General features: G+C 34.3%; 1 protein-coding gene across 47 annotated transcripts in view; it reads right to left on the minus strand.

Moving 5' to 3' along the window:
• The window catches only part of itpr1b (inositol 1,4,5-trisphosphate receptor, type 1b), a 246,804-nt gene that overhangs the window by 18,353 nt on the left and 203,862 nt on the right, over window positions 1-24,589 (minus strand). For 46 of the 47 annotated variants that reach the window (XR_012387289.1, XR_012387286.1, XR_012387284.1 and 43 more), the window contains 7 exons: window positions 23,741-23,916; window positions 20,574-20,738; window positions 19,802-19,991; window positions 17,078-17,164; window positions 14,679-14,824; window positions 12,123-12,288; window positions 5,046-5,206 (listed from right to left, as the gene is read on the minus strand). Coding sequence is in view for 39 of the 47 variants with exons in the window: in XM_068224410.2 (XP_068080511.2) it covers window positions 5,046-5,206; window positions 12,123-12,288; window positions 14,679-14,824; window positions 17,078-17,164; window positions 19,802-19,991; window positions 20,574-20,738; window positions 23,741-23,916 (1,091 nt within the window). In the remaining 8 variants the exon portion in view is untranslated. Of the gene's footprint in view, window positions 1-5,045; window positions 5,207-12,122; window positions 12,289-14,678; window positions 14,825-17,077; window positions 17,165-19,801; window positions 19,992-20,573; window positions 20,739-22,686; window positions 22,966-23,137; window positions 23,917-24,589 lie in introns of those variants that run through there. The other variant, XR_012387281.1, reaches the window with a different exon arrangement.

The raw sequence follows: 24,589 nt of genomic DNA on the forward strand, positions 1-24,589 counted from the left end.
CCACTATCCATTGTGAAAGAGACAGGATAACATTTAAACTACTCCGACTGTGTTCATCGGACAGAAAAAAGTCATATACACTATTGGTGACTTGACGCTGGGTAATATATGGAAAAAAAAATTATATTTGGGTGAAATATTTCTTTAATGCATGGCAAATGGTAAAGGCGCATTGCATGAAATTTGTCCACGGGCTGCCATGGAGCTGTTGCTAAAGCACTCCAAACAAATACTTGACCTCATGAACAGGGCAGCTGACTACAGCAGCTGGTTTAGTCCTAAAATGTGTGGTATATTTTGCAGTTGGGTCAGTTTGAGTTCGGCTCATGTTCTCTCCACAAACTAACAACTCATGTGTTCATTTAATAGAGTAACAAACTTTTTCAAGCAGGTCTAAGTATAATTATTTTGTCTGATTTTGGTGTGACTGCTGCATTCATAACTGCCCATATAAGGGTGTCTGCTGGGTATTGAAAAGTCTTAAAATGTCTTAAATTTCAAAAACATTTTTTAGGAGTCCTAAACAATTTTAGGAGTTACACAGTCTTAAATTAACTGAAATATCATATTGTAAGTCTTAAATTAAGTCTTAATAAAAGTCTAGCTTCATTTTTTATTTTTCTGTGTATTTTGCATCACACATAGCTTTTTAATTTTGTAGCTGATTGTGACAAAACACTTCTGCCTGTTCAAAATCAACAGAAAAAACAAGCATTGAAGATTTGTTATTAATTCCTGTTGTACTGTACCAATACTGAACCGTGAGTCCAAAACCGAATTACACACTGAACCGTGTCGTTCCACCCCTAATGTTGGCAAATGCATGCAGGGTACTAATAAAATGAACAGTTACCAAATAGTGTTAAAAGTGACTTAGTATGTTGTGTTTTTAACTCCCCAGCCAAACATTTTAACTCAGCATGCTCTGCTAGAGACGCCTTGTTACCTTGTGTCAACTACTGATGCATTACAAATGACTTCACCCTTCACTGCCAGGTCAAAAGCTTCTCATTTTTTCAGGTGACCTTTCAGGGCACCTAATCCTAAGTCAGGTGATTTCTGACTAGACCACGTGTGCAAACCCTCAACATGCACCACACGGGTCAAGATGTGGGCCACGAGACACCACCCAAATCAGAATGTGTGTCAGAAAACCCTCGGCCGCGCCATCTGCGTCAAGAGAGCAACCACTTGTCAAGAAGGGGCTTTCCTGAGCGTTTCTCTTTCCCTAAAATTACTCAAAAGTCAAATCAAATGCTATTAAAGTTCCACACCACTGCATTAAGCAAAGCATATGATGACCTATAAATAGGCAATAAAGATGAAACAGGATGTTTAAATGAACAGCATAAGTGGCCTCATTTTCAAAGGCATGTTTTTCGCTTAATAACCCCATTGAGTTGGTATTCATTCAGCAATTCGCCATAGTTATTAAAAATGTGTGTTTCTGAGTGGAAAGACCACAGTGCAATGAGAAAATGCATGCACACAAAGGCGTACACACATATAGCGATCATGAGGGGAACTCCTGCTCCTCTGGTCATCCAACCGAAGCTGTATGTGTGTGTATGTCTGTGTGCGTGCGTGCGTGCATGTGCAGTCACAGCTTTTCTCAAAGATTAACACATTCCGAGTCACTTTCGGTCCATCTTAAGACTCCAGTCTGAAGGCAAACAGAAGCGAAGGTCACAAAGTGGTGATTGCATAAGTCAAAGCAGAAGGTTTGGGGTCGTTTCAGGGATTTACTGTGAGGAATCTGCTGGAAAATTCCTTAAGTGCTGCACTTTCCCAAAGGTAAAGCTTAAAGTAGGTCACATTCCCCCCTCTGCAAACTAAAGCTCTGGGGTCAAGTCAGTGCATTTCTGCCCCAAGCATGTAGAGTCAAGTTAAAGTTGAACGCTTTAAAGAGGTGTCATGGCTTTGGTGCAATCTTCATGGCACTTTTTAGTCCTCATAAATACAGCATTTGTTGGAAATCTGATATAAAACGGCTTCTGAGAGAAGGCCCGCAGAGGGGGAGTAAAAACCCAAGCACAAACTCTGTATTGATGTGGTGTTTGTTGGGAACTCTTTGTGTATGAGACTGTCAGTTATCACAGAGTTATCATATGCAAGTGTTCAAAAAATACTCAGTGGTAAACAAACTCTTCCACTGATCCAAAGCTGCGCCGTGGCATTGGCTGATGATCTCTTGTCATGTGACTGCGGCCCTAGGGTTTGAATTACCTCATGGTGACCTCTGATTCCTGTGAGGCAATTGCAAGCTCTACCATCTAAAATTGATTACTTTTAACCATTTACTATAAATTGGAAAATGCAACACCTATTATTTTATACTTGTAAGAAGGTTTTGGTTGTAAAATTAAGCACTTTTGTTCAAAAGATTTTTTGGTCCCACTTTATATTAGGTGGCCTTAACTAATATGTATTTACATAGGAAATAAATAGTTTGTTACAATGTACTTATTGTGTAAATACATGTATTTACTGTGTACTTATGCTTGATTAAATACATGTATGAAATTATATCTGTAGTTAACTTTTGTAATTACATTTGTAAATACACTGTTGACCATCCCTTACACCTTAACCCATCCTTAAACCTACCCATGCCACCAAACCTGTCCATAACCCAACCTCTATTCGAACTCAAAAGCACCACAAGGGTTCTCAAATACATTATAAACACAGTAAGTACACTGTATTTATTTTTTTAATTTTTTTTATGTAAGTACAGAGTAGTTAGGGACACTTAATATAAAGTGGGACCGATTTTTTTTATGTTTTAATGCATTTATGTTCACCAAGGCAGCATTTTAAAAATAAAAACTGTATTATTGTGAAATAATATTATAATTTAAAATACTTCCATTTTGTTTAAAGTATTTTAATTATAAGTTTATTATAATTTGTTTCCTGTGAGCTATAACCAAGCAAATCCCTCAAGTCTTTAGTGTAACATCAATTTTAATATATAATGTATGGGGTATGGTGTCCCGGATGAAGGTGAAAAGAGGGGTAGGGGGTTGATTGGGTCCACTAACAGTAACTCTGGGGGTCCCAAAACGGCGTGGGCCCTTAAAATCATCCTAACTTTTCCCACCAGGAGTGCCCCTGACATACTCCACCGGTCAAAAGTTTGGGGTCAGTAGGATTTTTAAATGTTTTCAAATGAGCTTCTCCTGCTCACCAAAGCTGCATTTATTTAATCAAAAATACAGTAGAAATTGTGAAATGTTACTGAACTATAAAACAACTGTTCACTAGTAGTTTATCATTTAATTTAACCATTTATTCCAGTGATTTTAAAGATTAATTTTCAGCTTTATTACTCCAGTCTTCAGAGTCACTCGATCCTTCAGAAATCACTCTAATATTAATTATTGTTATTACAATTTTTTTTGCAATCTCCTCCTAGACAGTTTGCCGAAATATCACCTAATTAGACCCTGATCATCATCAGACCAATTGTTGTGAAATTTGTGTAAATAGGCAAAACGGGTTTTGTTTACGACACCGACAAATGTGCTGTTATAACGCCAAACTGCATCTGAGGTTGTCTCTCTGCAATGTTTAAATATATTGACACCTTATTGAACTTTAGATTCTTCATTGTCACCAAAACTGATAACAACACATGGCATTTTAAATGTGCCACCTTTTGTTCAAAAGTTCTAAGCCAATAAATCACTCATATGCTAAATGTTTTCAAGATTTTAAATAAAACATACTTCAAGTGTATTTTAAAAACTGATGCTCCTTATTAAACTTGCTGCTTTGGGCCTCTGGACTGTTTTGCGCATTCTACCTCTGGACTGCTTTGGTCATCATGGCTCTGAACTGCTTAGCCCCTTAATTGCAGCTTGCAGCTATATTATTATTATTATTATTTATTTATTTATTTTTTTAGTGATAATAGCAATAAAAGCAATAATGACTGAAATAATAATTTCATTTGAAACTACAAACAATATGAGAGCAGTTATTTAAAATTTTAATAAATATTTAACAATTGAACCATTTTTTGTACATTTAATAAATACCGCCTTGAACAGAATAATTTTCTTAAAAAAAAAAAAACATGAAAAAAAAAAAGAACTGACCCCAACCTTTTGACTGGTAGTATATACATACATATATATATATATATATATATATATATATATATATATATATATATATATATATATATATATATATATATATATATATATATATATAGTAAATTAAGTATATCAAGTTAAATAAATGTAGTATAAATTAAATGTAAAAAAATGCTTTAACAATAAAATTATCTTTTAAAATTGGTATGATAATTATTCTGAAAAGCACTACACAAATAATCAAAGATCGAACTAAAAAACCTAATACACTTGTACATTTTAATAAATTCATCCTAAAAAATATATTAATTTCTTTTAAAAAAGCACAATACTTTGTTTTCGTGGCATAATACATTTCAGTAATTTTTATTCAATTTTATACTAAATAATAGTATTCTTCTGTTGACAAAAAAAACTTCTGTAGTTATAAGTTATGTTTTCTGTAGTTGTAAGTTATGTTTTCTGTAGTTGTAAGTTATGTTTTCTGAAAAAAAATCTAAATAAAACTAGTTACAGGCGTTACAGTGGCGCAGTGGGTAGCATGATCGCCTCACAGCAAGAAGGTTGCTGGTTCAAGGCACGGCTGGATCAGTTGGCATTTCTGTGTGGAGTTTGCATGTTGTCCCTGTGTTCTTGTGGGCTTCCTCCAGGTGCTCCGGTTTCCCCCACAAGTCATGTGGTATAGGTGAATTGGGTAAGCTAAATTGCCCGTAGTGTATATGTGAGAATGAGTGTGTATAGGTGTTTCCCAGTGATGGGTTGCAGCTGGAAAGGCATCAGCTGTGTTTTAACCATCCACCTGTATGATATTCAATTTAAAGTTTGAATATCTGTTTTTCTGAAAATCTTGAGATAGCAGCACACAACTCTCTACATTTGGGATGCTGAATTGCACTTAAATTTAAATTAAACTTACATAAAGCTGGGCATTGCATTTCTTACCCGGATCATTTCAGCCACATAACTCTCAGGCCCAGTGAATTCAGTGGAGTCTTTGACTTTCACCAGCACAATGAAGAAGAGATAGTGCCACATGTTGTGCTCCACCTTAATGTGTTCCTCAAACGTCACCGTTTTGTTGTCAAACTTGTCCCTCTCCAAACCTGTAGAGCAGAAACACAGTCAGCAACAGAGCTTTAACTGGGCCTGCCACTAATATCATTTCAGAAAATTCAGATTCACAAAAGGAATTCAATTCATTCAATTGTTATTTATATATTGCTTTTACAATGTAGATTGTGTAAAAGCATGATATCATCATTAAGATAAGAGATGATTTCTGTCATATCGTAAAACCCTACTGCAAGTATATTTTTTCCATGAACATATAAGATATAATTAAATAATAATATAAAAAAGTGTCACAAATACTTTTGTCTGTACAGTACATTTCAGCTACTGTACATCTACAGAACATATCAATACCAGCCTGATCTCAAGGAAACGCAAGTTTTTTTACGTTTTGTCAGTTTAGTAGCTAATTCGTAGTTTAGCCGTACGAAAACATACAATTTTAAAAAGGAAATTAACCCCTAAACCCAACCCTCATTGTGGGATAAGCAAATCATACTAAATTGTACAAATGAGATTGCACGAATTCATACAATTTAGCCACTAAATCAAAGAGTTCCGAATTGCCATGAGATAGTGTTGAACGAAACTACATACAAAAACAAGCAAAAACCTATATACCAACTTATAGATAAAAATAACTATTATGATATTATAAACAATACATATTGTCCCCATTATATGTTCGTGAGCATGTGTGTGTGTGTGTTTGTTTGCTTGAACATTCATTTTTGTGACATGTAAGGACCTACATTTGTATAATGACAAGGTTATGATGACGTAGTGTAGATATTACTAGGAGAGGGGGACTTATGAGGACACTGCCCAGTTTCCTAATTTTTTTCAATTTATGAAAATGCATGAGCATGTGTGTGTGTGTTCTTTTATATCCCAGTGGGGACTTGAATCTAAACGCACACAGAACATTACTTCTTGTGACATATAAGGACATACATTTGTATAGTGACAAGTTTATGATGACATAGTGTGGGAATTACTAGGAAACGGTGACTTATAAAGACTCTTTCACTAATTTCCTCATTTTTAAAAAGAATTATAAAAATACATGTGAGTGTGTAATTGTTTTTATATCCGAGTGGGGACTTAAATCTGAACGCACACAGAACATTACTTCTTGTGACATATAAGGACATACATTTGTGTGATGACAAGGTTATAATGACATAGTGTAGGTAGGAGATAGTGACTTATGAGGACACCGTAAAAATTTCCCCTTTTTTGAAAAGAATTATAAAATGCATGTGTGTATGTACTTTTTTTTACATCCCAGTGGGGACGTAAATCTAAACGCACACAGGACATTACTTTTTGTGACACATAAGGACATACATTTGTATGATGAAAAGGTTTTGATGACATAGTGTAGGTAGGAGATGATGACTTATGAAGACACTGTCAAATTTCCCCATTTTTAAAAAGGATTAAAAAATACATGTGTGTGTACTTGTTTTTATATCCCAGTGGGGAATTAAATCTGAACGCACATAGAACATTACTTCTTGTGACATATAAGGACATACATTTGTGTGACGACAAGTTATGATGACATAGTGTAGGTAGGAGATGGTGACTTATGAGGACACCGTAAAAATTTCCCTTTTTTTAAAAAAGAATTATAAAATGCATGTGTGTGTACTTGTTTTTATATCCCAGTAGGGACGTAAATCTAAACGCACACAGGACATTACTTCTTGTGACATATAAGGACATACATTTGTATAGTGACAAGTTTACGATGACATAGTGTGGGAATTACTAGGAAACGGTGACTTATAAAGACTCTTTCACTAATTTCCCCATTTTTAAAAAGAATTATAAAAATACATGTGAGTGTGTAATTGTTTTTATATCCGAGTGGGGACTTAAATCTGAACGCACACAGAACATTACTTCTTGTGACATATAAGGACATACATTTGTGTGATGACAAGGTTATAATGACATAGTGTAGGTAGGAGATAGTGACTTATGAGGACACCGTAAAAATTTCCCCTTTTTTGAAAAGAATTATAAAATGCATGTGTGTGTACTTGTTTTTATATCCCAGTAGGGACGTAAATCTAAACGCACACAGGACATTACTTTTTGTGACATATAAGGACATACATTTGTATGATGTCAAGGTTATGATGACATAGTGTAGGTAGGAGATGGTGACTTATGAGGACACCGTAAAAATTTCCCTTTTTTTAAAAAAGAATTATAAAATGCATGTGTGTGTACTTGTTTTTATATCCCAGTAGGGACGTAAATATAAACGCACACAGAACATTACTTCTTGTGACATATAAGGACATACATTTGTATAGTGACAAGTTTATGATGACATAGTGTGGGAATTACTAGGAAACGGTGACTTATAAAGACTCTTTCACTAATTTCCTCATTTTTAAAAAGAATTATAAAAATACATGTGAGTGTGTAATTGTTTTTATATCCGAGTGGGGACTTAAATCTGAACGCACACAGAACATTACTTCTTGTGATATATAAGGACATACATTTGTGTGATAACAAGGTTATAATGACATAGTGTAGGTAGGAGATAGTGACTTATGAGGACACCGTAAAAATTTCCCCTTTTTTGAAAAGAATTATAAAATGCATGTGTGTATGTACTTTTTTTTACATCCCAGTGGGGACGTAAATCTAAACGCACACAGGACATTACTTTTTGTGACACATAAGGACATACATTTGTATGATGACAAGGTTATGATGACATAATGTAGGTAGGAGATGATGACTTATGAAGACACTGTCAAATGTCCCCATTTTTAAAAAGGATTAAAAAATACATGTGTGTGTACTTGTTTTTATATCCCAGTAGGGACATAAATCTAAACGCACACAGAACATTACTTCTTGTGACATATAAGGACATACATTTGTGTGATGACAAGTTATGATGACATAGTGTAGGTAGGAGATGATGACTTATGAAGACACTGTCCAATTTCCCCATTTTTAAAAAGGATTAAAAAATACATGTGTGTGTACTTGTTTTTATATCCCAGTGGGGACTTACATCTGAACCCACACAGACTCATGGGGACTTGTTGAAATTTTCAAAATTGAGGTTCCCATAGGTAAACATTATTACAAATCACACAGAATGCAGTATTTTGAAAATGTAAAAATGCAGATTGTTTACTGAAAGTGTTGGATTTAGGGATAAAATATACTGTTGTATAGTAGAAACATCATTACATCTATGAGAGTCCCCACCAGGATATAAGAACAAGTATCTCTGTGTGTGTGCATTTAACAAAATAAATGTATCCAGGTTTATAACATGTTGGGGCAGAGTAAAAGATGAAAGTTTTCACATTTGCTATGTTTATATATTCCTCAAATGTTGGTTTGGTTTCAAAGAAAACTGCACTCTATCTGGAAGAGGAAGCAGAACCACAGGGAAACTGTTTGTATACAAGAATGAACTTTGTGCGGTGTGTGTGTGTGTGTGTGTTATAAGCAAACGGAGGTTGTGAATCTTGTGATTGTCTAAATTGTGTTGCGTGATCAGTGACTAAAACATTGGGAAATCGTCACTTGATGCAATATCAACCTCACGTCTGTACTGTTTTTCTCTGTGTAAAGTCTGCGTTCTGTTTAAATGTTACTCATAGATCTTGCAAAGAGGAAAAAAATGGTGTTGTGTTAGAGCAAGTGTGTATATGGTGAGAATTCAGATAAATTCCAGCTGATGGTCAGACAGGAAGACACTCCACCGCCTCCACAGAGAGTTATGAGTAAGAGTTCTGCTGAATTGGGGGCGTACAAATGTTTACACTGGAGCAAAACAGCTTTACAGTACTGTCAAATTTATGGGACGATGGTACAAGAAACATGCTGCGTCTGACACTGAGGATAAGTGGGTCAAGATGTCAGCATCAAAACAACTTTTAATCTTGGATTGTTGGGACATTAATTAAATAAATAATAACAATAATTTAATTATTAAAGATAACTAAATAAAAAAAAAAATTGACTCTTTCATTTAAAGCATGAATTCAAAACTAAAATAGTATAAATTACAAAACCTTAATTTATCACAGCTCTCAGCAAATTAAACGTTTTACATTTTTATGTTGTTTAACTTGATTTACAAAACAGCTAAAAATAAAATATAAATTGATCATAAATTGGTCTATATCATTCAATATAGACATATTTAAAACAAAAAAGGCTAAAATAAAAAAAATATGAATTCTAATATCACAATATTTTGGTGTTTGTTTCTATTCTACAGCATATTTCTAAATTTAAATCAATTAAATAATAAGTACACATATCCTAAAAGAACTCAAACTAAAACATGATCTTTTGTTGTTGTTTTTTTTTGTATATATCACAGACAATTTCTAAATGAAAAGCAATAAAATAACACTTACATATACCCAAACACTATTCAAACTAAAATAAAATGGCGAATAAAATTAATATCATGATCTTTTGTTGTTTATTTCTATTCTACACCATAAGTTGAAAGCATTAAAATAGCACATACATTTATCCAAAACCAAATCAAACTAAAATATATATTTTTTTATCAGAAAAAAATAAATATTAAATCTCAAAAATATTAAATATGAATTATACTATGAGGATTTGTTGCTGTTTATTTCTGTTCTACAATATATTTATTAATCAAAATAAATAAAATAATACTTTAATATATTCAAAACCAATTTAAATTTAATTAAACACTGGAAAAATAATGATAAATACCAAAAACAAAACAAAAGGCTTAATATGATGACCTTTTGCTGTTTATTTCTATTCTTCAACAACATTAAAAGCAAATGAAATCATACACACACACACACACACACACACACACACACACACACACACACACACACACACGCGCACACACGCACTCGCACACGCGCACACACACACACACACACACACACACACACTTTCATTCACCCCATCCCAGCTTTAACATGTGGATGTCTCTCTAACTCTGACCTCTGACCTCTCGCACTTTCACCGACACTGTATACAATTAAATTCTAAAAACATGATCTTTGGTTATTTATTTTTTATAACATATTTCTAAATTAAAAGCAATAAAATATCCATTGCATATATCCAAAATCAATTCAAAAAGTAAAATTTAAAAAATATATATACAAATGTCAGAAACAAATTAAAAGGCTCAAAAATATGAAATATGAATTCTAATACAACAACTATTTGCTTTTTATTTCTATTTTAAAGCATATTTAGGAATTAAAAGCAATAAAATAACCCTTAAATATATCCAAAAGTAAACTAAAAACAAATCTATTTTTAAAAGCAGAAAAAAAAAAAAAAGGCTTCAAGTATTAAATATGAATTCTAATATCAGGATATTGTGCTGTTTATTTCTATTTTACGGCATATTTCTAAATATAAAAACAAAAAAATAACACTTATAAATCTCAAAAACAATTCAAAATAAAATAAAACTATTTTTTAAAATCTGAAACAAAAGAAAAGGCTCAAATATTAAATATGAATTCTAGTATCAGGATATTTTGGCTTTTATTTCTACTCTACAGCATATTTATGAATAAAATTTAATTAAATAAACATACATATATCAAGAAACAATTCAAACTAAAATTAAACTTTAAAAAAAGGCAAAAACAAATCAGAAGGCTCAAACATATGAAATTTGAATTCTAATACCATGACAATTTGCTGTTTATTTCTATTATACAGCATATTCATACATTAAAAGCAATAAAATAACACTCATATAAAATGAAACCATTTTTAAAATCTGAAACAGAACAAAGGGCTCAAAATATTAAACATGAATTATAATATGTAGATATTTTGCTGTTTATTTTTGTATACAGAATATTTATGAATTAAAAACAATAAAATAACACTTACAAATATAAAAAAACTATGCAAGCTAAAATAAAATTAAAAACAATTTTTAAAATCAAAACAAAAAGCTCTAAATATTTGATATGAATTCTAATACCCAGATATTTTGCTGTTTATTTCTATTTCTACAACATGTTTCTAAAGTAAAAGCAATAAAATAACTCTTAGCAATTCAATTTAAAAAAATTAAAAATAAATCAGAAACAAAACTAAAGGCTCAAAACTATTAAATATGAAGTATAATATCAGATTGTTTGCCTTTTATTTCTACTATACAGTATATTTATAAATAAAAAGCAATAAAACAACCATTACATACATTCAAAAACCATTCAAACTAAAGTAAAACTATTTTTAAAAATCTGAAACAAAACAAAAGGCTAAAAAAAATTCAATATGAATTCTAATATGAGGAAATTGTGCTGTTTATTTCTAGTGTTTCTAATATTTCTTGAAATTTAAACAAAATAAAACCTAAAAAACTATATCAAAAACAGAACAAAATGGCCAAAAATGTGAAATATGAATTCTAATATCATAATCTTTTGGTGTTTATTTCTATTCTACAGCATATTTCTAAGTTAAAAGCGATAAAATAACAAAACAGATTTATATATTATTTTATATAAAAAAAATTACAAATGTTCAAAACAAATCAAAAGCCCTAAAATATGAAATATGAATTGTAACGTGACAATTAAAAGTAATTCTCAAAGGGTATATTGGTTTGTAAATGTTTTAAAATAAAAATATTTATTATTAAACTGTACATTTAGCTCGGATTTTCATTCCTACACACCATGAAGGTCAGTTTCAGGATTTCTAAGCACTTAGTGGTAACATTTCAGATTTCAAAACAAAGTCTTTCAGCTTTTAATGTACTCTAATGAAACACTTTATTAATAAATAGACATCAGAGCCGTGTGACGGGGGATGTGATACGATCATCACATTTGTTTTCTGTTTGTTTTTGTGATTTAACTGGAATGAAAAGCGATAACGCAAGCATTTGGGGTCCGGGGCTTGTTTGAAACTCACCACAAATAAAGCAGGTGGTTTTCAGAACCTCCTCTTTCTTCTGCTTTTCGCTTCTGAGGTCTGCGAAGGTATCGATAATGACCCCAAAGATGAGGTTGAGGACGATGATGATGACCATGAAGAAGAAGAGCAGATCGTAGATGACGCGAGCCGCAAACAGAGGCTCCTGCGGAGGAAGAGACGATAAAGATCAGCACTGTTTCTAACTCAATCAATCAGACAGAGCATTTCACTTTCAGTATTACTGACTGACTGCATTCAGACCACATAAAGCTTCAGTCTTATTCAAATGACCCAACAATTGTCAAATGCCCCTTAAAAAAAAGCTTTTGTCGTTCTGTAACTATGGTAAACCATGTATGTGTTAGTACACTAGCAATAAATGCTTCATTGGATTTAGTATTGTTTTTTTAAATGTTTGTTTATTAAACTTTTACAAATATAACAAGTCATTTTACAGAGAAATGTAAACAAATATTATTCCCACCCCTACCCTCTAAACAAGCATAAATTACATTTATCTAACAGAGAGAAAAAGAAAAAAAAAATAACACTAATGATAATAAAACAATAATAATAAAATAAATGAGGTAAGGTGGTTGCAAGCAATTGATATGGGCTGAATTTAAACAAACAAATTATGTTGACATCACTGAAGTTCCTTAATTTGTTTAAATGTAGCCCTTATTAATTGTTTGTAACCACTTAACTCATTTCTTTAGTGTATATACTACTTATACAGTATTCTTATTATTATTATTAGTAGTAGTATTACTATAAGTACTGTTATTACTACTACAACAACTACTACTACTACTTCTACTACTACTAATAATAATAATAATAATACTTTTGTTATTATTTTAATAATGGAATTGAAAAGAGTTTAGCAAATTAAAAGCAAAATAAATGTAAAGATACATCTAAAATATTACATTTTCAACCAGATTGTTTGTTTGTTTGTTTATTTGTTTGACTACAACTCAATCACTGTTTATTTTATTTACATTTTTATGATAAGTATTCCTTTCAGAAAATCACAAATGAGTAGACTAATAAATGCTTTCCTTTTAAAAACAGTATTATTGTCAAAAATATTTTTTTTACTTCTGAAGTTAAATGTACCTTACTTTTTAATAATTAAATATTAATTTTAAATAAATTATTTGGTTTGACTCCATTTCAAACTATTATTTTACTTATAATTTAAAAAATAATTTTAGCATTACACTGCAAAAATGTGTTTTCTTACATTTTGTCCTGTTTCTGGTCAGGACAATCTCATAATTCCTAAATCAAGAAGCTTTTTTTTATAGAAGAAAAAAAATAGTTTGTTTTAAAAAAAACATCAAAATTAAGCAAGTTTCACCCTAAAACAACGATACTGGGAGATCATTTAGCTAGTTTTAATGAAAGCTCACTTAATTTAAATTTTTTTCTAAAAACAAGCCTTTGAAATAAAAGGGTTAAATTTTTTTTTTTTTTGAAAACAAGTTACATTTTTACATGTCTAGCAAATGCTTCTACATAGATATCCAGGCTTAAAAACAAGACAAAACCTCTAAGCAAGAAATACACTACCCGACAAAAGTCTTGTCGCCTATTCAAGTTTTAGGAACAACAAATAATAACATGACTTCTAGTTTATCATTTGGTATCAGAAATGGCTTATATGAAAGGCAAAGACCTCTAGATTACGCTTATTTTACCAATAATAAATCTGATCATGCCTTGATTTTTAATTCTTTAATTAGGACAGTAAGGTCTGACTTAAGGTCTACAGTATAGAATATAAAGTCATGGTGTAGTAGAAAAAATAGATAATATTGTGTATGACTCCCATGAGCTTAGAGGACTGCATTCATACAGCTCTGCAATTACTCAAATAACATTAATAAAGTCATCCAGAATGGCAAAGAAAGGTTTCTTGTAGGACTCCCAGAGTTCACCAAGATTCTTTGGATTCATCTTTAATGCCGCCTCCTCCATCTTACCCTAGACATGCTCAATAATGCTCATGTCTGGTGACTGGGCTGAGCAATCCTGGATCACAATGACCTTCTTTGCTTTCAGGAACTTTGATGTGAAGGCTAAAGTATAACGAGGAGCGCTCTCCTGCTGAAGAATTTGCCTTCTCCAGTGGTTTGTAAAGTAATGGGCAGCAAAACGTCTTGATGCTTCAGGCCGTTGATGTTGCCATCCACTCTGTAGATCTCTCGCACGCCCCAATACTGAATGTAACCCTAAACCATGATTTTTCCTTCAGCAAACTTAATTGATTTCTGTGAGAATCTTGGGTCCATGCGGGTTACAATAGGTCTTGTGATGATTGGGATGCAGTTCAACAGATTCATCTGTAAAATCTACCTTCTGCCACTTTTCCAAATGATCAACTAGAAGTCAATTTATTATCTGTTGCTCTTACAACTGGGATCGGCGACAAGACTTTTGTCAGGTAGTGTATAGTTTTGCACTATTAGGTGGAAAAAATAGTGACCTGAACTAGGCTGAATATAGTCTAAGCAAAAAGTTGATGGTGCTGTGTTTGTTTAGCACCTCTTTGGAGGGTTTTCGCAGCACATCTCCGACTCCTCCACCGCTTCGCAGGCCGTGGCTCAACACAGTGACGATACACATAAGCAGAGAGTCGCAGGTCCTCTCTTTATCCTCAATCACCAATGCAGACGACTGAACTCCTACAGCTGAGGAAAAACAACACAGCTAACAAAGAGCTCTGTATCTGTATATGCAAATCTCACAGCACAAATAGAGTTTGTGGGTAAATGCTTGCCTAAAATAGGATCAGAAGACAACAGATCAAAACACACATTACACAACGTCCCATTCACAAAGAGTGGAATCATTCATCAACAAGTACAGAACTATTTTTATATATTTGAATATTTTTCTGGTGCTAGTCGTGTGATTACAAAGGTCATTTTGCAGATTAAATTGTATTCTTGTTAATAAAATAACTACATTTTTTTTTTTTACAAACAAATTAAAATGTGAATGATGTATAACAGGGGCGACACTCTGGCTCAGTAGTTAGCACTGTTGCCTCACAGTAAGAAGGTCACTGGTTCAAGTCTCGGCTGGGTCAGTTGGCATTTCTGTGTGGAGTTTGCATGTTCTCCCCTTGTTGGCGTGGGTTTCCTCTGGGTGCTCTGGTTTACTCCACAGTTCAAATTCATGCTCTAAAGGTGAAGTGAATAAACTAAAACTAAAATGATTATTAAAATCATTTCTTTATCATTCATTTATTCTCTCATTATTTTTTTTCATTCATTCATTCATTCATTCATTCATTCATTCATTCATTCAATCATTCATTCATTCTCTCATTTAATCTTTCTCATTCATTAACTTTCTTTCTTTCTTTCTCTCTCATTCATTCATCCATTCATTCACTTATTCATTAATTCAATCTTTATTTCATTCATTCATTTATTCATTCATTCATTCATTCTTTCATTCTCATGTATTTATTCTGTCTTTCATTTTCATGCATTCATTTATTTTCCTTTTCATGCATTCATTCTTTTCTTCTTTTTTTTATTAGTCATTTATTCATTCATTGATTTATTCTCATGCATTCATTTTGTCTTTCGTTATTTCTCATTCATTCATTCATTCATTCATTCATGCATCATTCTTTCTTTCTCATTAATTCATTCGTTCATTCATTTTTTTTTCTTTCTCTTGCATTCATTCTTATTTTCTTTCATTCTTACACACTTTCTCAGGCATTCAATCATTCTTTTTCATGGATTTATTCTTTCTTTTTTTCTTTCTAACATTTATTCATTCATTCTTGTCATTCATTTATTCTCATGTATTCATTCTGTCTTTCGTTTATTCATTCACTCAGTCAGTCAGGCAGTCATTCTTTTTTTTCATTCATTCATTCATTCATTCATTCATTCATTCATTCATTCATTCATTCATTCATTCATTCATTCATTTATTTATTCATTCATTAAATCACTCAGTCAGTCATTCATTCATTCTTTTTTCTCATTTATTCATTCATTCATTCATTCATTCATTCATTTATTCGTTCGTTCTATTCTTTTATAGAGCATTTCACTTTGACTAATGAACTTATAACAATCATTGTTAATTAATTCATTTGTTTCTATTATTTACATACTTTATAATTATAGCCTCAATGTGCAAGTGTTAAAAAAAACATTTGAAAGATCCTGTCTCAAAACTTTCCATAGTAGTCAATCTTTTAAAAAAGACCCCAAAGTAACCATACACTATAAAAACAATAGGTTCCACACAATCACTTCATTTTGTCCCGATGCAAATCAATAAGTTGACTTGATGTTTTTTCAGCTCATTTTAAATACGCAGTTAGCAATGTGGTAGTAAGTGTGTGATGGGCAGTTTTCAGAATGTCTGTTGATGTGCTAAAGTTCGTGCGACACATGCAGAGCCGGTTCAGCGGGTTCAGGTCAGCCGATCAGCTCCACTGATCAAATTAGGTGCTCTTGCATCTTAAATTTGCACATTCTCAAAGAACAGCTCACAAATCCCAATTAAAGTGCTCTGACCTCTGACCCCAAAACCAGCAAGAACCTCCTGAACATTTAGAGCCTGACTGTCATTAACCTCTGACCCCAAACATCACCCAAATAACCCACAGAGTCTCTCCTTTACACATCTCATGACCAGCACTACCGCTCAGATTTAATTGCAAGAGCGTGTGTAAGGGTGTGAGTGTGTATGGGTGTGTATGCTTGTGTGTCTGTGTGTATGGGTGTGAGTGTAAGAGTGTGAGCCTGTGTGTGCATGTGTGTTTACCTGTGTGAATAGGTGTGTGTGTGTAAGGGTGTGAGTGTGTCTGCTTTCGAGGGGTGTGTGTGTGTGTGTGTGTGCATGTGTGGGAGTGTGTGTGCATGCATGAGTGTGCATGAGAGTGTGTTTAGGGATGCTGTGTTTGGTACCGTCCATCATGGTCTCAGTGGAACAGTTCTCCTCTTTTCGACACACTGCTCCAGCCAGGAACTCTCCCATCTTACTGGCCGATTGCTCTGGATAGTGGAAAAAAAATGTAAGAGACTTATCATTGTTATTATTTTAGGGTGACAAGTGGTTGTGTAAGAATTCATTCATTCATTCATTTTCGTTTAGGCTTAGTCCCTTTATTATTCAGGGGTCACCACAGTGGAATGAACTGGCAACATATTACACAGTGGATGCCGTTCCAGCTGCAACCCATCAATGGGAAACACTCATAGCATTTCACCGCATTTATAAAAAAAACAAACAAAAAAAAAAAAATATATATATATATATATATATATATGTTTTTTTTTTCTTTTTTCCGTAAATTTTTTAACACGTTAAATATTTAAAATTAATCACGTGCGTCACACACACACACACACACACACACACACACACACACACACACACACACACACATACACACATACACACACACACACACATACATATATATATATATATATATATATATATATATATATATATATATATATATATATATATATATATATATATATATATATATATATATATGTGTGTGTGTGACGCACATGATTAATTTTAAATATTTAACGCGTTAAAAAAATTACGGAAGTAACGCAGTTGCAGTTTTTTTTATTTCCCGTTGTGGCTGACGTGTGTTTAGGGACGGTGCGTGCATAGAAGCAACCTAGGTGGATGCCTTGGGCTGCAGAATAGTGAGCAAATCCCCAGGTCTTCACTTTTATCTGCTACACCGACCCTCTCCTTCACAGTCCTCGCTTTCATCCGCAAAAAGGTCACTTTCTTTACCACTTTCGGGCTGAGGCCGGCGTGATCGCCGTTTGCCTAGAGCGCCAGTTCAGCTTGCCCTGGCCCTGCGTGTGTTTTACGTGCAAAGAAAGAAGACCAAGGACGCACTTTTAGAAAGAAAGTTTTGGTATAAAACAATTAATGTCGCATCACCAGGCTATCCTGTGTTACCTCTAGAGCAGGGGTCTCAAACTCGCGGCCCGCGGGCCATTTGCGGCCCTCAGTGCAATATTTTGTGGCCCGCGCCGACCGCTGTACACTGACAGAATCAGCGGAGCGGGGAGAGAGAGCGCTTCCCGCTCTGCTGATTCTATCCGTACACAGCAGTCACTGGCATTCCCCGCCCGCCGTGTAAACAAAGGGGCGAGGATGCCGGTGACGTCACCACGCACCCTGCTCCTTTGTTAGACGCTGTGGCGGGCGGGAAGTGTGGAGGGGCGTTGTCGCGCGCGTTCTGATCAGCTGTGTTGTCGCGCGCGTACTGAAGAGCGGTGTTATCGCGGGGCACTTTTGATCATTTTGGAAGGGCACTTTCTATGCAAAACTAAAAAGGGCATGTGCTCTGTCTGCACAGGTTGAGCCCTATGTGTGCACGTGCCTGCCCTGCATCTTATATATATTATAGGTAGATACAGACTGGTACAGACTGATGTGACTGGAGTGGGGTGGGGGTGTTTTATTTATACATATATACGTCTTTTTTTTTAGGTGAGGGAATGGAAGTTTTGAGTGAGTTCCCCCACTTTTTTCCCTAGGACTTCAATAAGTCAAAGTACAGGTCTAGACTTAATGATGATCATCTTCAAGCCATACTGAGGGTCTCAACTGCTTCTGCTCTAAAGCCAAATGTGGTTCAGATTTGTGAGAAGAAGCGCTGTCAAGTCTCTGGCAGCAAAGAGTAGGCAAAAGATGCCATGTTCAGAAGAACTGTTCATAATCTTCACTCAATGTTCTATTAATGTTCAGGACACTTCATGTTCAGAAGAAATAATTAAAACTGTTAATAATGACATTTGAGGACTTTTTTTGTGAAATCCCTTATGCGGCCCAGCCTCACCCAGACTTTGCCTCCTGCGGCCCCCAGGTAAATTGAGTTTGAGACCCCTGCTCTAGAGTTTGATGCAATTTCGGGTGTTTCATTTTTAATCTTTAGATTTTAACTGCAGTTTAGCAGTTCACTTTCATTCAGCATACTTTCATTCAGGACATTTTAATGGAATTTGCTACCGCATGTTAAATACAGTAAATAAATACAGTACCAGGTGTAAAAGGCAGGCCTTTGATATAGTCAAAAAAGGAATCCCAAGTCTAAAAAAAGAAATCTAGTGAGCCAGAGAGTGAGCATCTCAGCTTTTTTTAAAGACTGATTCTGTTAAAAAAAAGTCCTGTATTCACTTGTCAAGTGTTGGGGAAGGAGTGTGTATTCACTTTAGAAGTATGGCATGTCTGCCTAAATTTGTGATAAAGGCAAGAACCTTGCTGTCATTGACTGTCAAATCAGGTCCAAGAGATACTCCAAAGAGTGCTAGCAAAGGCTCGGGCTCTATATTGATTTTGAGGGCTTTATTACGTGCATTAGATTTAGATTTTTGGAGTTTCAGAGACAAATTACCCCAATTTCCAGGAGAATAATGCCACAATTCAACCCAAAAAATCAATTATTGCTGCTAAAAACAGGTCAGATTTCACTTCAACATAATATTTCTTCTTTCTGTCTTGTGATTTGAGGGTGAGCATTACTCACGATTATGCATGATTCATTAAACAACCTCAAAGATGTTTGTGATCTGACATGTTGCATGAAATAATAAAAATCCCCATATACACGTCTTCAAAGTTTCATTTTTAAACACATCTGCTATTCTCACCGAGAGTCTTATTGGATATCCTGTCCACAGTCAGGATAAAGTCATCCTTAAAGATGATGTATCCGACGATGGAGAAGAGGTAGACCAGGATGAGTGCCAGAACAGCGGTCAGCACGATGGAGCGCCCGTTCCTGGTCACGCTTTTGATGACGTTCAACAGCGTCTCCTCCCGGTAGATCAGGTCGAAGAGCTAGACATACACACACACACACACACACACACAGACAGAGAAAGATGAGATTGTGTGTGTGTGTGTGTGTGTGTGTGTGTGTGTGTGTGTGTATACAGTGTCGGTGAAAGTGCGAGAGGTCAGAGGTCAGAGTTAGAAGAGACGTCCACATGTTAAAGCTGGGATGGGGTGAATGAAAGCGCGTGTGTGTGTGTGTGTGTTTGTGTGTGTGTGTGTGTGTGTGTGTGTGTGTGTGTGTGTGTGTGTGTGTGTTAGAAGAGACGCCCATTCTAAAAATACAGTTGAAGTCAGAATTATTAGCCGTTCAAAATTATTAGCCCCCCAGTATAGTTTTGTTTAATAGTAAGAAGATTTCTAAACAGAATAGTTCATTCATTCACTCTCCTTTGGCTTAGTGTCTTATTTATCAGGGGTCACCACAGAGGAATGAATCAGCAACTAATCCGGCATATGTTTTACGCAGCGGATGCCCTTCCAGCCCCAACCCAGTACTGGGAAACAGTGTCAGTGAAAGTGTGAGAGGTCAGAGGTCGATGTGTGAAAGATGAGCTGGAGTGAATGAGCGCTTGTGTTTGTACTCACAAGTAAACTATAGAAGAAGACGTGAACGAAGACCCCAAGGCTGCATATGATGAGGTACAGCAGATGATACAGGAACTCCACGTCCATGATCATGGCCTTGTATCCTCTCGTGAACGTGCCCCGATTGCCCACAAAACTCATTAGGAAGATCACTTTATTGCCCACCTGAAAACAACAGCAAAGTTTGACCACAGATTTTTAGCTCTCTCTCTCGTGTAATGATAAGCAACAATGAGAACATTTATTTTAGGAGCCTATAACTGAATGCAACCTGAGATTGAAGTGTTTTTATACATTTTTAATGTGAAAGTTATAAGATGTTTCCATAAAGTTAATGAGATGTCATTATTTGAACATAAGCTTTCTGCTGATTTTTCTAAAGCAGAAGAAAAAAATAAACTTCAGATGTTTTGAATATAATAAAAAGATGTAAGCTCACTTTGAGTTTTGCAGGAAACAGATACAGTCTCTTTTATTTTAGAAACTTAAATCATTTATTCAGCAAGGAGGCATTATATTAGTAAAAACTGTCCCAGCAGGCACACAACATCATAGAACATTGCTATTAAGTTAGATTTAGGTCCTGACGTCAGGTGACCAACATTCAATGTCTAGCCAGCGTCTTAAGACGTTATTTTAATGTTGATATTTGGTTGATTTTAGGTTGTGTTGGAAAGTGATCAAAATTCAACTATGAGCCAACATCTTACACCAAAGTCATATTCATGTCAAAATACTGACATCTATTTGTCAGGTATGGCATCCAAAATCTAACATCTGATATTGGTTATAGTGGTAACGTCCACACATCAAGCTCTAACATCATTAGACGTTGATATTATTATTATGTTAGAAAGTGACCAAAATCCAATGTTGAGCCAGTATCTTACACCAAGGCCATATTGATGTCAAATACTGACATTTACTCATCAGGTATGAACCTAAATCCAATGTCTAATATACGTCATAGTGGTAAGGTCCACACAATGTGAAAAAAAACAGAAGACATTTATATTTGGTTGATTTTAGGTTGTGTTGGAAAGTGACCAAAATCCAATAGAGCCAACATCTTACACCAAGGCCATATTGATGTCAAATACTGACATTTATTCATCAGGTATGAACCTTAATCCAATGTCTAATATACGTCATAGTGGTAACATCCACACAACGTGAAAAAAAAAAAACAAAAGACGTTGATATTTGGTTGATTTTAGGTTGTGTTGGAAAGTGACCAAAATCCAACATCGAGCCAACATCTTACACCAAGGCCATATTGATGTCAAATACTGACATTTATTCATCAGGTAAGGCAACCAAAACGCAACATCTGATATACGTCATAGTGGTAACGTCAACACATTGTCAAGCTGTACCATTATTAGATGTCGATAATTGGTTGATTTTAAGTTGTGTTGGAAAATTACCAAAATCCAACGTTGAGCCAACATCTTAAACCAACATCATATTGACGTCAAATGCTGACATTTATTCGTCAGGTATGGCAACCAATATACAACATTTGATAGATGTCATTTTGATAACATCCACACAACATCAAGCAGTAACATCACTCAATGTTGACATTTGGTTGAATGCTGTACATTGACGTCAACCTGATTTTCATTTCCAAACAAAATGCAGCCTCCCCACAACGCTGGGGTACAATGCCAATCTGACATCAACTTGACATCCTGTGCCTGCTGGGGTTGTGCTGATGAATATTTTTGCAGAAACTAAAAAGGCTTTTTTTTTATAGAAAACTTTAAATATGTCTTTAAACGCTTCCTTGATCATAAAAAATTAAATTTTATCATTTACTCACCCTTTACTTGTTTCAAACATTTACGCATTTCTATCTTCTGCTAAAGACACAAAAATATATATTTTATATATATATTTTTATATATATATATATATATATATATATATATATATATATATATATATATATATATATATATATATATATTTTATAGCCAAAAGTAACCATTGACTTCCATGTTATTTTTTTATTTTTTTTTATTGGAAGTCAATGGTTACATGCTTCCAGCTTTCTCGTTATTGTTTAACAGAATAAAGAAACTCAGAGATTTGAAACCACTCAAAGGTAAGTAAACAGTGATTACATTTTCATTTTTGGATGAACAATCACTTCAGTAATACATACTACACAAAGGGCCACACAATAGAGCAGCTTGAACCATCTTCGAAACATCTCTTTTTGTGTCTTCTACATAATAAACAGTGACATGGCTTTGAAACCACCAGACAGTGAGCAAAAGACAATGTGGTTATTCATTTTAATTCAAAGTGATTAGAAACTAACAGTTGTTATGTCTTTAACATCCCCTTAGATCAGGGGTGACCTACCCTGTTCCTGGAGATCGACCTTCCTGCAGATTTCAGTTGCAACCCATATTAAACACACCTGCCTGTAATTATCAAGTGCTGTTCAGGTCCTAATTAATTGATTCAGGTGTGTTTGATCAGGGTTTGAGCTGAACTCTTTAGGAAGGTCGATCTCCAGGAACAGGGTTGAGCACCCCTGCCTTAGATCCAACAAACAACATCCTTGATGAAAAAACTCAAATTTAAAGTGATAGTTTATAAGTTTAAGGAATAGTTTTCTTCTGCTTAAGACAAAAAAAGATATTTCTAAAAATGTTGCAAACCTGTCACAATTGACTTCCATGTTATTTGTTTTTCTCATGGAAGTGAATAGATACAGGATTTTAGCTTTCTATAAAATATCTTCTGAACAGAATAAAGACACTCATCATGACTAAATCATGAGTGCATTTTCATTTTTAGATTAACTATTTTTGAATGGTAGCAGTAAATACAAAATTTTGAATGGAAGCAAACTAATCATTAGGCCTAAGAATAGAGCAGCTTGAACTCTCTTCAAAACATCCTCTTTTAAGTTTTCCACATAACAAACACATGGCTTTGAAACTTCTTGATAGTGATCAAAAGATGATCCTTTTTTCATTTTAATTCAGATTGACAATCAATGGACAGTGGTTTGTATGTACACTTTTAAGGGAGAGTGACGTGACTATGTGAGCCAAGTCCATTTTAACACTGCTCTGTGAAAGTCGTATGGAATCCCCAAGTGACGCACGCCGCACCAGGGTGTAAAACACTGCCATGGGGACACTCACATTAAAAGCCCCAAGCAGGAAGAGGGTGGGCTCCAGGCCGACCGAAAAGATGAGGCGTAAGATGGTGGAAGCGATGAGGGCCCGAATGCCGTGCGGCTGAGGCAGTACAATCACTATAGCCAGAGAAACCAGCATGGCCGCCCAGAGGAGAGCGGAGAGATGCGGCTCCAGAGTGCCTAAGGAGAAAATAAACACATTTCACTGCCATCAGTCAAGCTGGAGGATAAAAATACCACAGCCATGACATGTTATCATGCCATCTGCCATGGTTTACAGCGTCAGCGGCCTGTGTTCTGCTATCTTTGAGATCCTGATCAATCACAAGTGTTTCGGGGAACTGGGTCATTTTCAGGGCTGCGCAAAAGTCTCTCAATTTGATAATGGAAATGAAATTCATTTACTCAGTCTTGATTTCTGTCTTCCATGGAATATGAAAGAAGAAGTGAATATGCTTTAATTTAGGGCTTTATACAGTTTTGTACTGTTTAGGTACTTTTTGGAGCTTCACTCATTCACTTTCACTGTATGCTACTTGCACGCGCGCACACACACACACGCACACAAAATTTTAAAGGACTAAAAAACTTAAATAAGATTAAATTATTATTAGTTAAATTTGATTAAAATAAGAACTCAAACTTAATTTTACTTTTATGCTGTAAAATGTTAGCCTTGATTTTTGCTCAAAGAAAAGGTTTTGTGAAATCACAGACAAAAAACTGAAATCTGAGGCAAATTTGACTTAAAAAAAACTAATTAAATATTAAATGCATAACAAAACAAAACAAAAAAATAGGATTAAAACCTTAAATAATATTCAATTAGAATTTTTTATTCCAAAAATAATTA

The sequence above is a fragment of the Danio rerio genome, chromosome 11, assembly GCF_049306965.1.
Source record: "Danio rerio strain Tuebingen ecotype United States chromosome 11, GRCz12tu, whole genome shotgun sequence".
NCBI classification, from domain to species: domain Eukaryota; kingdom Metazoa; phylum Chordata; class Actinopteri; order Cypriniformes; family Danionidae; genus Danio; species Danio rerio.